At 36.0% G+C, this 13,148-nt stretch overlaps 1 protein-coding gene across 9 annotated transcripts in view; it reads left to right on the top strand.

Moving 5' to 3' along the window:
- Window positions 1-13,148, top strand: part of MCTP1 (multiple C2 and transmembrane domain containing 1) — a 531,315-nt gene that overhangs the window by 350,513 nt on the left and 167,654 nt on the right. For all 9 annotated transcript variants that reach the window (XM_047859238.1, XM_047859221.1, XM_047859213.1 and 6 more), the window contains 2 exons: window positions 709-895; window positions 5,616-5,709. In XM_047859238.1, coding sequence (XP_047715194.1) covers window positions 709-895; window positions 5,616-5,709 — 281 coding nt within the window. The remainder of the gene's footprint in view (window positions 1-708; window positions 896-5,615; window positions 5,710-13,148) is intronic.

Below are 13,148 nucleotides of genomic sequence, written 5' to 3'. Positions count from 1 at the left end.
AACTCTGTTACATAACCCTTGAGCTATAATATTTTTGGATAATTTGTTTTTATTTAGATTTATGCATGGTGTTCTATGAATAAACTGGCATGGTTTTAAAAATGAAAAACTTATGGCCTCATCATAGTACATATTTTATTCATTGCTTAATAACATTTATGAATGAAGGAAGAATACCCATTGTTTTAAAACCTGCACAAGAATTCAGATTCTTGGTGGTTTGCTTCTTCTAAGACAGCTCGTATTAATCTTTCCGTAGGCAAAGCTCCACTAAACTAGTCTGTCTAGGGACTGAAAGTCCTACCGATTTATGAATATGGTCACAATGGGTAGTGATAGAATCATATAAGTATGGTTTTTTTTTGTATCTTACAAGAAATAAGAAATTAGACACTAAAAATAATCAGGGTCTGAATTTTGTGAAGAAAGTGTGTTGACATGAAAGACGTATTCCTCCAGTGGCCCAAATAGTATTTCTGTTGATTTGTTTTTCACATAGCTCTGAGCAGCCTGCCCTTTCACTGTTTGATGTGACAAGAAAGAAAGAAAGAAAGAAAGAAAGAAAGAAAGAAAGAAAGAAAAGAAAGAAAGAGAAAGAAGGAAAGAAAGAAAAAGAAAGAAAGAAAGAAAGGAAAGGAAAGGAAAGGAAAGGAAAGGAAAGGAAAGGGGAAAAAAAGCCACTTGCTAATTCAAAACATTTGTTCCTAGGTGCCAGGTCGACCTGTCGGCTCTCAGTAGGGAACAGACACACAAGTTGGAGCTGCAGCTGGAAGAGGGTGAGGGACACCTGGTGCTGCTGGTCACCCTGACAGCTTCGGCCACAGTCAGTATCTCTGACCTCTCCGTCAACTCCCTGGAGGACCAGAAAGAACGAGAGGAAATATTAAGGAGATATGTACGTATGTAACCCTCCTCCTTCAGGATTATGTGTGACTAGTTGAGGTTGTAAATAATTCACTTGGAGTGACAGAAGTACATCTGCAAAGCTGTCTGACAGATGAATCAGCACAAACAGAAAGCTGGGCAAGTGCAAATGCCACACTTATTACCCTGATGTCTAGACGCCCCGTCTACTCTCGAGTCTCTTCCAAAGCAAGTTCTAGATCCTGAGCATCTCCTCAGTGATTTTGTCATGCAGCACAATTATCACGCAAGGAAACTTCTCATAAAGGAAAGTTAGGTGTACACAACATTACTTTAAAATTAATTCATTGACTCTTTGTAATTGCCATTAAAAATTCTTGGTCTTTCCAAGTTTGAAATGGAATTAATGGAATCTACATTAATTAGTAGCTTGGTAACAAGAAGATATTCCAGAAATTTTTATGTCAACTGCTTAGAAAAGCCTCACTTCGTTCCTTTATTTTATTTTCAATGAATGTGAAATGTAATTAAAAGGAAGCCTCCCTACCTTTTGACCAAATGTAGACAGTGATTGGGTGGGATAGCAAGTCACTATAGTAAGTACCCTTCTCAAATTTTACCAAACCAAAATATTCGTATCCAAATCTACCTATTTCCCAGCATCCTCACATTGTGCATTTTCCACCATGTAGTTTTCTCGAATCAACAGAGAGGGGAGCTCTTACTCCACCATTCTCTCTCATTGGAGACTCGAAAAAGTGAATGCCTGGGTACCCGTGAAGCCGGGGGGAAAAAGGCTTTTCCACTTAAAATTACAAAGCTTGTATTGTACAATGCTGCCAGGTGTTTAGAAGGCTCCTCTAGACACTCAGCCATGAAACCAAGTTCTGACTAACAAAGAACCGCTTAATTTTTTTTTTTTTAGATTCTAAAATATTCCTATTTGCTGACTGACATCCTTCCAATAACTGAATTTAATAAAGATGTACCTTATCAGGCTGTGCAGATAACATGAAGTGCTGGTACTAATGCTCTACAATATTCTTCAAACAGATTAGCAGGATGTGCGCTTCAGCAAATTTATTCTGGCTATCTCCACTGAATCAGCTGTCTGCTAATGCTTGTACAACTCATCCACCAATGGTGTTATCATAAACAGTTTAATAGAGGTGACTCAGCCAGGCTACAGAGTATATATTTTTAAACCACCTAAGAGCCCAACATATTGTTGGGCATCTTCTAATATGTAATTGCAATTATGAAAATTATTTCACATTTTGGTACCCACAAAAACATATTCTCCTGTTACCAGAAGTGAGCCTCATGAATTGAAACAATTTTAAAGGAATTAATTGGTATATTAATATAAGGATTCTAGGTATTATGATACTGTACTTTATGGATGAATATTTGATACTATCCCGTATATTAAAATGATACTGCGGGCTTGGAAATTAGAAATAATCCAACTATCATTGATCCTTTTTTTTTTCTTTTTGTTGGATGGGCTTCCTTAAATCAGCCATTTCCATTCAGAATTTGAATATTTGTTTCCACACTTTCTTTCAAATGTTAGTTATTTTTTCAATAAAATACAAAACATTATATGGATGCCCCCAGCTAATTCTCAGGTTATATGCTGCTCAATGTATTAAAAAGTGAACCATATTTAAATGCATCTTTTTTTTTTAGCCCTGAATTTCAAGCATAGGCCTGTATTTCCCTCTAGAGACGTAGCTGCTAAGACACTACTGTAGGTGGTAAAGCACATGTGTTATAATTGCTCATAGCCATACAAGGACAGAGACCTGTAGTTTTTGGTTTCATCATGTTTCCTTTTTATCGCACAGGTTATGAGATGATGAAATGCTGTATCATGTCTGAAACATCACTTGTTCTGAAGAAACCTAAAAAAAGAGGTTATTTGGAGACTTATTTGTATGTTTCCCTGAGAGAACATGTGTATTTTTTAAGTTTTAGGTTAAACTTAAGAATTTGATTTGGCAGTGGCCATAGTGAGGAAAGTAAACGAATTGCCCCTGAAAAGGCTCTCCATTTCTGTCCTTCAGCTGCTCATTGTAAAGCATTGAAGCCCCACAAATTAAACAGACATTACTGTGGGAACCATTATTTGATCACCTCATTCTGAAAAGATGGCTAATTCCATTTTTCTTTTCTTTTTTTTTTTTTTTCTTTTAGGGGGAGGAAAGCAGGGAAGGTCAATAGGGGGCGGGTAGTAATGGGTAGTAGACCAAGAGCGATTGTATGACCTTTTCAGAACGGGTATGCTGAACCCTTGCTCCCCCTTGTCACAGTTTAAAAACCAGAGGAGCTAGTTTAGAGAAGAAGTTGTTAGCATTCCATTTTTATTATGACATTTCACAGTCATCTGATTTAATGTCCCTTGACCGGATTGTCCACCGTGAGACGATGGGCTTGAAATGTTATTTAGAGCATTGATAAAAGGTGAGCGGTTCTAAGATGACAGCGAGTCATAAGGCTGGTGGTGTGACATTAATTTTCTCCATAACAGAGATGGAATAAGACGTCACGGTGACAAGCTGTCAATCAGCTCTGGCCCCTCAGAGCATCTCTATGCCATAGGATGGGGTATTGCCTCTCCCGTAATAGAGCTGAACTGAGATGCTCTCCCTGACAGCTGCTGCAGCCATAGAGAAAATATATTATACAGCCTTTCATTAAAAAAATAAAGAGGACTCCTCTCCAGAGCATTTCAATCTTTTCCCATCTATTGAGGGCTGAAAGGATTCACAGCAAATCATAGATTCCTCTGCTATGGAAATTTCGGGCTTCAGAAGCCATCCAGGTTTTGAGGCCTTCTAAAATAACCATAAATAACAAGGCAGGAATATGTCTTGATGAAGCATTACTGAAAGGTGTATTTATAAACTGATATATTTAAGTTTTTTGCTTTTTTTTTTTGAATTCTTATTATAATCGATATGTCACTGGCCTAAACAGTTGAAGTTGGCAATAAATTACTGAGTGTCAGCTGACTGGAGGAAATAAAACGTTCAGACAATAATTACTACCCCAAATGAGAAGCAGAACATCAGAGCTGAAGCGTCAGAAGCTATACGTCTGGGCAGTGAGGTTACTAGTATTGAACAGTTCTCAGCCTGAAGACTGAAGGTATTTGTTTTAGACACAGTGAAACTTGGTTGAAATTACTCTTGAAAATTAAAGGACAGGAACCTTTTGATAAAACTTTTCTCTGTCATTAGGATAAGAGATTTACCTGGGGTATAATAATCCATAAGCTCGTAAGCTCTGAGATAAGGGCATGCTTCTCAAACCTGGTGTTACCACATTAGGAAGACAACAAACTCTGAGTTGTAACACCACTGTGTAAAGTTGCCACTGTTAAACCCTTAACTTACACGTAATTTAAATGGAGAGACAAGTGTATTTTTACTGAACGCTGTCCTCTGGGTAGTTCAAATAGATTTTTGGTGATAAGCAACTGTTTAAAAACAATAAAAGACTAAGCGCTAATCTTGTGCTCAACACCCTTAAAAGTTAGGCTCCGAGATTACACATATATCTGCATTGCCTCCTCTCAATATACCAAGGTCATGGCTTCAGTAAACACTGATTAGTCATACAGGACTGATAAAGTTAATATTTCAGTAAGCTTCTGCTTGTCAGTATTCTCACATTCTTAATACAAGGATGGGAATGTTCTTTGGTAACAGTTTGATGACTTTGTTAGGTTATGCTCCCTGGTCTTATAGCACTTTAAGGATTATGATACAGAAGGGCCTTTGATTTACTGAGAAGAAATGCTGGTCTTGTCATGAGAAAAATGCTAGGAAGTGCAAATAAACGCATTTCGATGTTCTGTGTCAATACTTACTCCTCAAGTATTGTGACCATTAATTAGGGTTCTGAATTACTGCACTGGTAGCCCTCTTCTAATGCCTTCAGGTATTATACTTCCCAAAACACTACCATTATTAATTTATGAAATTAAATACGTTTTATTCTTTGGATCTGATTCACCTGTTGAAATTTCTCTACTTCTAGTCATACTACAATGGCAAATAAAATTACAAACCTAAGAAAAATTATTCGTCACTTTTGATCTTATTTTCAGTGATCAATTTGACTTATTTTAGAAGGTTATATATGATATTTTTCCTAACAGGCTTATAGAACTGTGTCAAACTTTTGAATTAAATATTACGAAATGGCACTTCATTAATTTAACCCTCATCTGGCGCACGCTGTTTCCAAAACTCACAAGAAGAAAATAACTTAAAAAAAATTGTTAACTTGCTTAATTCTAAAGGCTGCAGTGTGTTACATAAGCAACAATTTAAGACTCAGTATTAACAATCATTAGTCTCCAAACCATCATACCCATAGATGAAAGGTTTCTTGGAGTCCTTAAGTAAAGGAAATTGAAGGAAGGAACTATACATACACGCTTCTATATTTTATTGTTCATCATGTACTGATAATTATTTATGGGGAAGGCATGTGGTATTTTTTATTCTTTCAAAAAGTCTTGTAGAGCAATAATTACCTATGTAGATACATATGTGTGCCTATGCGTATGTACTCGTTAATGATGGTGGACGATACTCTGTACTGAAGAAACACAAATATCCCTTTGAATCACTTAAGCAGCATCCTGAGATCAATCATAAAACTTAGTGTTTTCTCAGCACACTCTTTGAGACCCGCTAGGACCTCTCTTTCCTAATATCGATGTTGGGGTCTTTCAGAGCCCATTGCGAATATTTCACAACCTGAAAGATGTGGGATTTCTCCAGGTGAAAGTGATCAGAGCAGAAGGGTTAATGGTCGCCGACGTCACAGGTAAGAAATGAGGCAATTCTCCTAGTGCCTATATTTATTTATATATGTACATATATATAAATATATATATATCAAGCAGCATGCAGGGTTCACACCATTTAATGACTAAACTCATTTCACCTGACTGGATCTTCAAAGTAAATAATATAAATACAAAGTTTCAGGTTTGATCTTATAGGATTTGCCAACCACCCAGTTTTTAAAGTGTCCCTGCTTTTTGAAAGAAGTGTAATGTATTAAAAAATAAACAATAAATGACTTTTGAATCATTGCCTTCTCCACAGTTTGCCAGACACTAGTGGGAATATTTCTTCCAGGTTTCATCATTTTAGCACCTTGGAGTAATGCTACATCTCCTTCTCTCGGGCAGAATCACTCTTTTTCTTGTTCAAATTCCTTAGCACATCCCAGAGATAATTCTGGATCTACACTAAGCGTCTACCTTGTTCCACTTTTTTTAACAAAGAAATGGGCCTGTAAAAACACTGAAACCAGTCTTATTTCTTAAAGCTTCCTGATTCAGATACTGCTGTTCCTGTGATATATTAATAATTGACTAATGATTATTATTTCCTCGATTTCCAGAATTAAATTGTTGTTTTAAAATTGCAATTATGTGATCATTCATTTACTCTTGAATTTCATAGGTTTTGGGGAATATTATTCCATTCCTCAAGTTGTCTGTCTCAAGATTTGTTATCCATCTTGAACAATTTTTGTGTAAATTTTGCTATTCCTGAAAGAAAGCATCCACTTAATAAGTTGTAGAAATGTGCTTACCATTGTGAATGTTCAGCAAGTTGATCCTAATAAGGTAGCAGACTTACCTGAAGGGGAGAAATGCTCTTTTCCTACCATCTAAGAGCTTGTAAATCCATTACATGATTGTTGGTACCCTTCTTTAATTCATCAAATCTAAACAGAACAGAATCAAAACCAAATTAAAAGATCACATGCCTTAAAACTAAAATAGCAGATGCCTGCTCCAAAATGGCAATATTTTTAAAATTTTAATATTTGCGTAGTGTCGAGTGACTATTTACTGTGTGATAAAAATTAAAATGTTGAGAGTTTACAGTTTCTTCAAACAGGTGATTACCCACTCATTTGTAACCAAGAAGATAATAACAACTGTCAAATATTCTTTCAAGACAGGTGTACTTGAAAATACTGGGAGAGAGAGTAATTTGTAATCTTTTTGCAAGTATGCCCACTTGGTTCCTCCTACTAAACAATTAGTGAATGCTAAATTTATTCATTTTCTTTTTTATTTATGATGTGGTTATATTCAAATTAATCTGGACATAATGTATTTCATTTTCTTTTCTTTTTACATGTTGTATTTATTATTAGAACCAGCAGTCAACAGTGAATGATTGACTGCTCTTTTTTTGTTCACTTTGGACGTTAACTTAAAGACTGGAATAGGAACTCAGTATTGCTTTTACACTACAGAGGTTACAACTAACCTCTGATTCCCAGCAGCAGATAAATTCAGGAATTCGTGGCAGTGACATTCACCATCATGGGAGACACCTTCAATTTCCCTCAGGATTTTCTGTATGGCAGGGGAGCCCCCAGTGTTGAGCTGAAAACCTCTGAAGACAGGGAGAAATGCCTAAAATAATCAGTATCTCAGTGGGCACCTAAGTGCTAAGAATTATTACTGAACATTTATAGGGGGCACACTAATTTCTTATAAAAAATATTCCAGTCTCATTTACTTCAAAAGCTTAGACACCTGCCCATTACACAAGTTGAATGTAATTATTTAAGTTTGCTTCTCTTGGAGAGAAGCTGTCATTGCTTTTAAAACTCCATGAATATGCAAACTATGTTAACCCACTTGGCCTATATGCCACTATGGAAGTTAAAGTACATGTTCTTTCAAAGCTGTAAAAAATAGATATATTTCTTTCCTAATGGTTCTATGTAAATTAATGTGAATAACAATAGCCTTTTCCCTAGGGATTCAGTGAGACATAATTTTGATCTGGTAAAATGAACTTTAATTTGGGGAATACTAAATAACAGATTCTCCATTATTTTCCCTCCAGTTTTAGGATATAAATCTAATGATTCCTCATTCCACACTGACCTTATAATCTAATGTGCTCTGAATTGAGCAAGAGCGATGTTGAACTATTCAGGGGCAAGAGGATAATTCAGTCTTTGACCTTGCTCACTCTTGGACCTTTTGTGGTCTTTATGACATTTGTGATGGTGGCAGAAACTGAGGACCACATATTTAAGTGAGAAGGGTCGGAATATACTACCAACTTTAAAAATAAAGTAAAATATCCTTTACTTCTGGAAAGGATAAATACTTATGGGTAAACTGATCCTCCCTGGTCTTTGCCATTAAATCTGGAGCACAAATAAGCTCTTTGCATACTTGCTTTTTTACTTGTTCAGAGAAGAATTTGAAAAATCTGCTGTACATCCTAGTGATAATCACAGTCAGGCTCTACAAGATATTCAGCAACGATTTGAAAAACAGACATTGAGTCAATGATGCTGTCTTCAGATCCTCAAATTAGCATCCATTTAGGACTGTTGTGGATGGAGAGGGGAGATTTTAAATCACTGATCGCTCTCTGAGCTCAACAAAGAGTATTTTCTGACCTGGTATAAATGAGGCTATTATTATAAGATACTTAGTTGGCATCAGAACACTTTTTTCTGGCAAGTCTAGCAAGACAAACGTATATTTGACCAACTTGGCTCTACTTTTAAAATATGTTTAACGATCAGAATGTAAAGTCAAACTTCCATAGTTCAAGCCAAAAAAAATTTAAATTACAGTATTCCATCATTTAACATGGGCCCGGGGGGAAAAAGAGATTCCATAATCTTTTAAGTAGCCATCAATCTTACTGCAGTTACAAAGAATTTTTTCCTTTCAAAATGTAAAATTTTTCTTTTGTTACAACACATTCATTGAGTAACATTGTGATACTGTATTAACTCTGTGTGAATAAAGAGCAATTGAGACTCTCTTTGAATGAGTGAGTACAAAGCACAAATTACTTTTTAATGAAACCCTCAATTCTTTCCCTTTCCACAAAAAGCCTATAGCCTTGTTCAGCTGAACACTCCTACAGTAGGGTCACTTCAGTTAAGCCCCTAATAAACTGTTGATAGTTGAGGGTAGTTTTTTCTTCAGTCTCAATAGCCCAGTGTTGGACAGTGCACTTCAAATCATTAAGGTTAATACAGATTTAAAAAAGAGATTAACTCTGGTGGTTAAGGCCTCAATTTACAACTCCCACACATACACATGCATTGAGCAAGGCACAAGAGTGGATTGAAATTTCAGTCAAATTGTGGGCAGCCTTTCACAGCCTGAGAAAGTGGCACTCTGGTGTTCAAAGTTGATCAGCTAAATTCTTCGTGAGGGAAAAAGTTTGATTAAGTGAAAAATACTTGGCAGTACAACTTACTTACCTTTCAACTAAACAGTGAAAAGGTGAATGTCTTTCTGTATCATCAAAGCAAAACCTAGACACTGGCCCTGCGTTCACTGGGGAAAATTCTGCTGCTAAATCAAGTATTCCTTAAAACTGGACAGTTTGTGAGGAGGGAAAGACCGCCAGTCGGGGCAGGGGGGTGGGATTTTTTTTAAGGTGGTGGGAAACAGTTCGTGTTGGAGTTTGTCTTTCCTAGCTTCTAATTACCCTCTTCGTTGGACAGGGCCTAATTTCTGCTTTCAACAGAACATTTAAAGTCTTCTATATCGCGTGAGGCTTTCTTCACAGAGTATTTAGACCTGGCCTATTGGTTCTTTCAAGTTCTAAGAGAAGAAAGAGAAAAGGGTTCTTCTCTTCAGCCCCTCCCCTGCATTTTCCCCTGGGTTGTTTTTTTGAGTTCCGAGGAAGAGGTCACAGCCTCCCCAGGGATACCAGCCACTCAGGTTCAGAAACAGTGATATGGGGGAACTGCGAAGCCCTTTCAACAGATGCCCTACCTTTTCACTGTATTAAAAGGAACACTAATATAAAACTTCTCCACCCCAGGTGAATTGATCTCTCAAATTAATGCACCGTCTCTTTCAGGAAACAATAGAGGGAGAGGGAGAGAAAAAAGGAAGAGAGGGAGAGGATTTTACAATTAACATAATCTGTCACTGAAACAATCCCATCAAATGAGCATACCTTTTTCTAAAACAGGGCTACACATAAAGACCTGTGACTTACCAGCCCCATAGCCTGGAAACCTACTAGTTATTAAGGGAGATGTTTACTACCCTTTTATTTACATAGACTTTTCCCATGTTTTTCTTTAGGAAAACTGTCTTCATTGTTGAAAAATATTTAAGTAACAAAACAGCAGAAAAAGACATGCTACAGTTTTTTTTATCAGCTTCCGTGAGAGTCTTATTATCTTAAGAAATAACAGTTAGCAGCTCAGATTCATTAGCAGAGCTAAATTTAAGCCCCATTTGACAGGCTGCCTAGAAAACATTTTGTTTTGCTGTCTGTGGGCTTTAATTAAGATGTGTTCAATTTCAGTCCTCTTCAGTCTAGCGCCACCCCCCCCCCCCCCCCAACCTTGCTGTGTCACAGACCGGCGATCAGACACTTTTAGATGGTCCGGCCCATGACTTTGACCTTCTGCGCAGTCCGGCGTTCCCTGGGGAACCGTTCAACTCATGAGGTCTGATTTCACACTTCCAGGATGCCTCAGCTCTCTTAACAATGACAGGGAGACAAAGCCCTTTAGAGCAGGCCGCATGGGGACTTGTTTAAATTGGAAACCAGAGAGGAGTCAAGGAACAAGGTTATGGGCTACAGAATAGTGCTTTTAATAAAGAGCTCACAGCTCTGGCTCAGCTCAAAGAGGTCTACCTCTGTACAATTAATTGAGCCATTTATCTGGAGCATCTTAGGCCTCTACTTTCTCACAGAATTGCGTGGTAAATATCAGCTAAGAAGCAAATGAGATATGCATGAAATGAATTTTAACACTTTGATTACTGTGCTTCCAGTCTTCATTAAAAGTAAATTTATTTGTATTTCTGACCTCATTATCAGTAGGCTGCCTGCATTTTTATTGGTTCCTGTGATTTCCAGCTTGAGTATGTCATGAAGGTATATTTTATATAGAGATGTGGATTTATTATTCTTGGTATTTTCCCTGAACATTATGGGTCTATTCAGAGAAAGAAAATGAAGAGGTAGTTGTACAGAAAAAGGCGAGTCTGTTCTTTCAAAGTTTTATATACAGCTGGAGAAATGCCAAGCACATATATATAACGTAGATAAGATATTGTCCTTTAAAAAAAAAATTAACTTTTTGTGGGTTACCCAAGCAAATTGCATAAGATATATTCAGTTGTTGCTTGAGTGGACCTCAGAATACAAGAGTTCTACTAGAAGAAGTGGGTATATGTCTTCTTTTATAGAACTATAGCAGTTTGAATGTTTAATAGCATGTGCCTTTAATTACATCATCGTATTTATTAATATTGATATCTGATAAATGCAGTCTTAGATTTTATGATCATTACTTAAAACCTGTTAGGAAGATGAGAAAATAGATCTCCTTTAAATGCTACATAGCTCCTTAGACAGTATCATATAGCATATGGAGGAAGTCCTTCCTATTTGTGAATTAGCAAGGGTGAAATCATTTACCAAATTAAAGTGGCTTATGTATGGATGTCATTCTTAAGTTTTTTTTAACTTTTGCCATCTTTAAATCTTAAAATTATGTTGATTGCTTGAAACAAAAATACCTAGGTTTTACACAAAATGTTTTGAAAATTTCCCAAAGTATGCTTTATTTCCATTATATAACCTAATGATGTCCCTATTTGCTTTTTAAGAATTAAGCTTATAGAAGATTATTAAGCAGATAGTAGAGTTTGAAAAGAAACATCATCCAATTTATAATGCATCAAAAATACCCAACACCTGACAATCTTATCATTATAATACGCCTAGTTTAGAAAATGACATTACATACATACATGTTAAATGTCCTAACACTATATAAATATCTTCCTTAAGGATGAAATTAAACAAAAGAAGGCATCACAAGAAGAAAAAGCAAATCATTGCTTTTCATTCTTTTTTTTCCCCCTTTCATTCATTTACATCAACATAGCTTACATAGAAATAAAAGGTGTTTCCTTTTAGTGCTTGCATTTTTACAAAACTAAATCATATTCTAATTTTAGAAATGCAAAAGTGTTTTTTCTAAAACCAAACAGTTAATATTAAATATTTGTGAGAAGAGGAATCAAAATGATAATGTAACACAAGGGCTAGTGAGGCTGAGTCTGAACTAGTGTTTTACATGGAATTACAGAAGTCATGTGTGATTCATATGCAGGTCACATGGTCAGAAGATACTGCTCTGGAAGAATAGGTGGGATGACAAAAGAGATTAATAATTGGGTTTGATATGCTCTAGAGGTGAAGGACTATGGGCTGCGAAAGTGGTGGTCCCACTATCAATGGGAAATGAGGGGAAAAGAAATACTATAAAGTAATTAATTGTGTTCTGTGGAAGTAAGATTACAAAATGATCCTTTGAGTAAAGAAATAGATAATTGGTGATCTGGCTTGAATGGCTAGCTTCCATTCGGTGCTTGAAGAAATGCTTTCAGATGCTAGAATCATTGTTTAAAATTAAACGTTTTTTTAAATTTTTTTTGTTATGACATAGTTGTGTAAATAAGAAATACATTTCCTGGGATGACAGACTAGGAGACTGGTGCAAACAGAGAAGATCTGGATTTAACTAGACTTTTGGGAAAAAAATCTTACCATAGGAATATTTGGGCTATATGATAGTAAAGTTAGGTGCATAAATGATTGAATGGCCACACCCAAAAAGTGATTGTTATAAAGGATTGATGTCAATGGGTGTGCCAAATGGAGGAATACAGGGCTCCGTTCTTGGTCTAACACGTTCAACCAATTTACTAGTGACTTTGAAGAGGCAATTGAGGGCTTCCTTATCAAACTTGCTGAGAGGGATAGTTAACTATATACTATATGCACATGTTATATGCTTATACTATATGTATATATTATATATTTAGATTTTAAATATTTACATAATATTATGGTACTTACACATAATATATACATGCATATTCATATATTCATATATATGTGTAATAATGTAGTTCAAAATAATAGGGTTAGTTCAACAAGGCGAGCATTAAAGAGTATAATTAAAAAGACTTACTGGGATACAAAATGGTGATATCCTGCATTAACAGTAGAAAATATAGAAAAAAAATTAGGGTTTGAATTGAGGTTAAGCTCTATGAGTGTGAATAATACATATATAAATTTTGTTACATTGTTTCACAGTATACAAATTGGTTATGTTGAATCAAAGGGGAATGTCCAGAATGATACCTCTGGACTCCTCAAGACACACTGGGGTATGAATTCAGCTTTAGAAGCTATTCTTTAAACAAA

Source organism: Prionailurus viverrinus, chromosome A1, assembly GCF_022837055.1.
Source record: "Prionailurus viverrinus isolate Anna chromosome A1, UM_Priviv_1.0, whole genome shotgun sequence".
Taxonomy (NCBI): Eukaryota; Metazoa; Chordata; class Mammalia; order Carnivora; family Felidae; genus Prionailurus; species Prionailurus viverrinus.
This window is presented reverse-complemented; position numbering and strand designations above follow the sequence as displayed.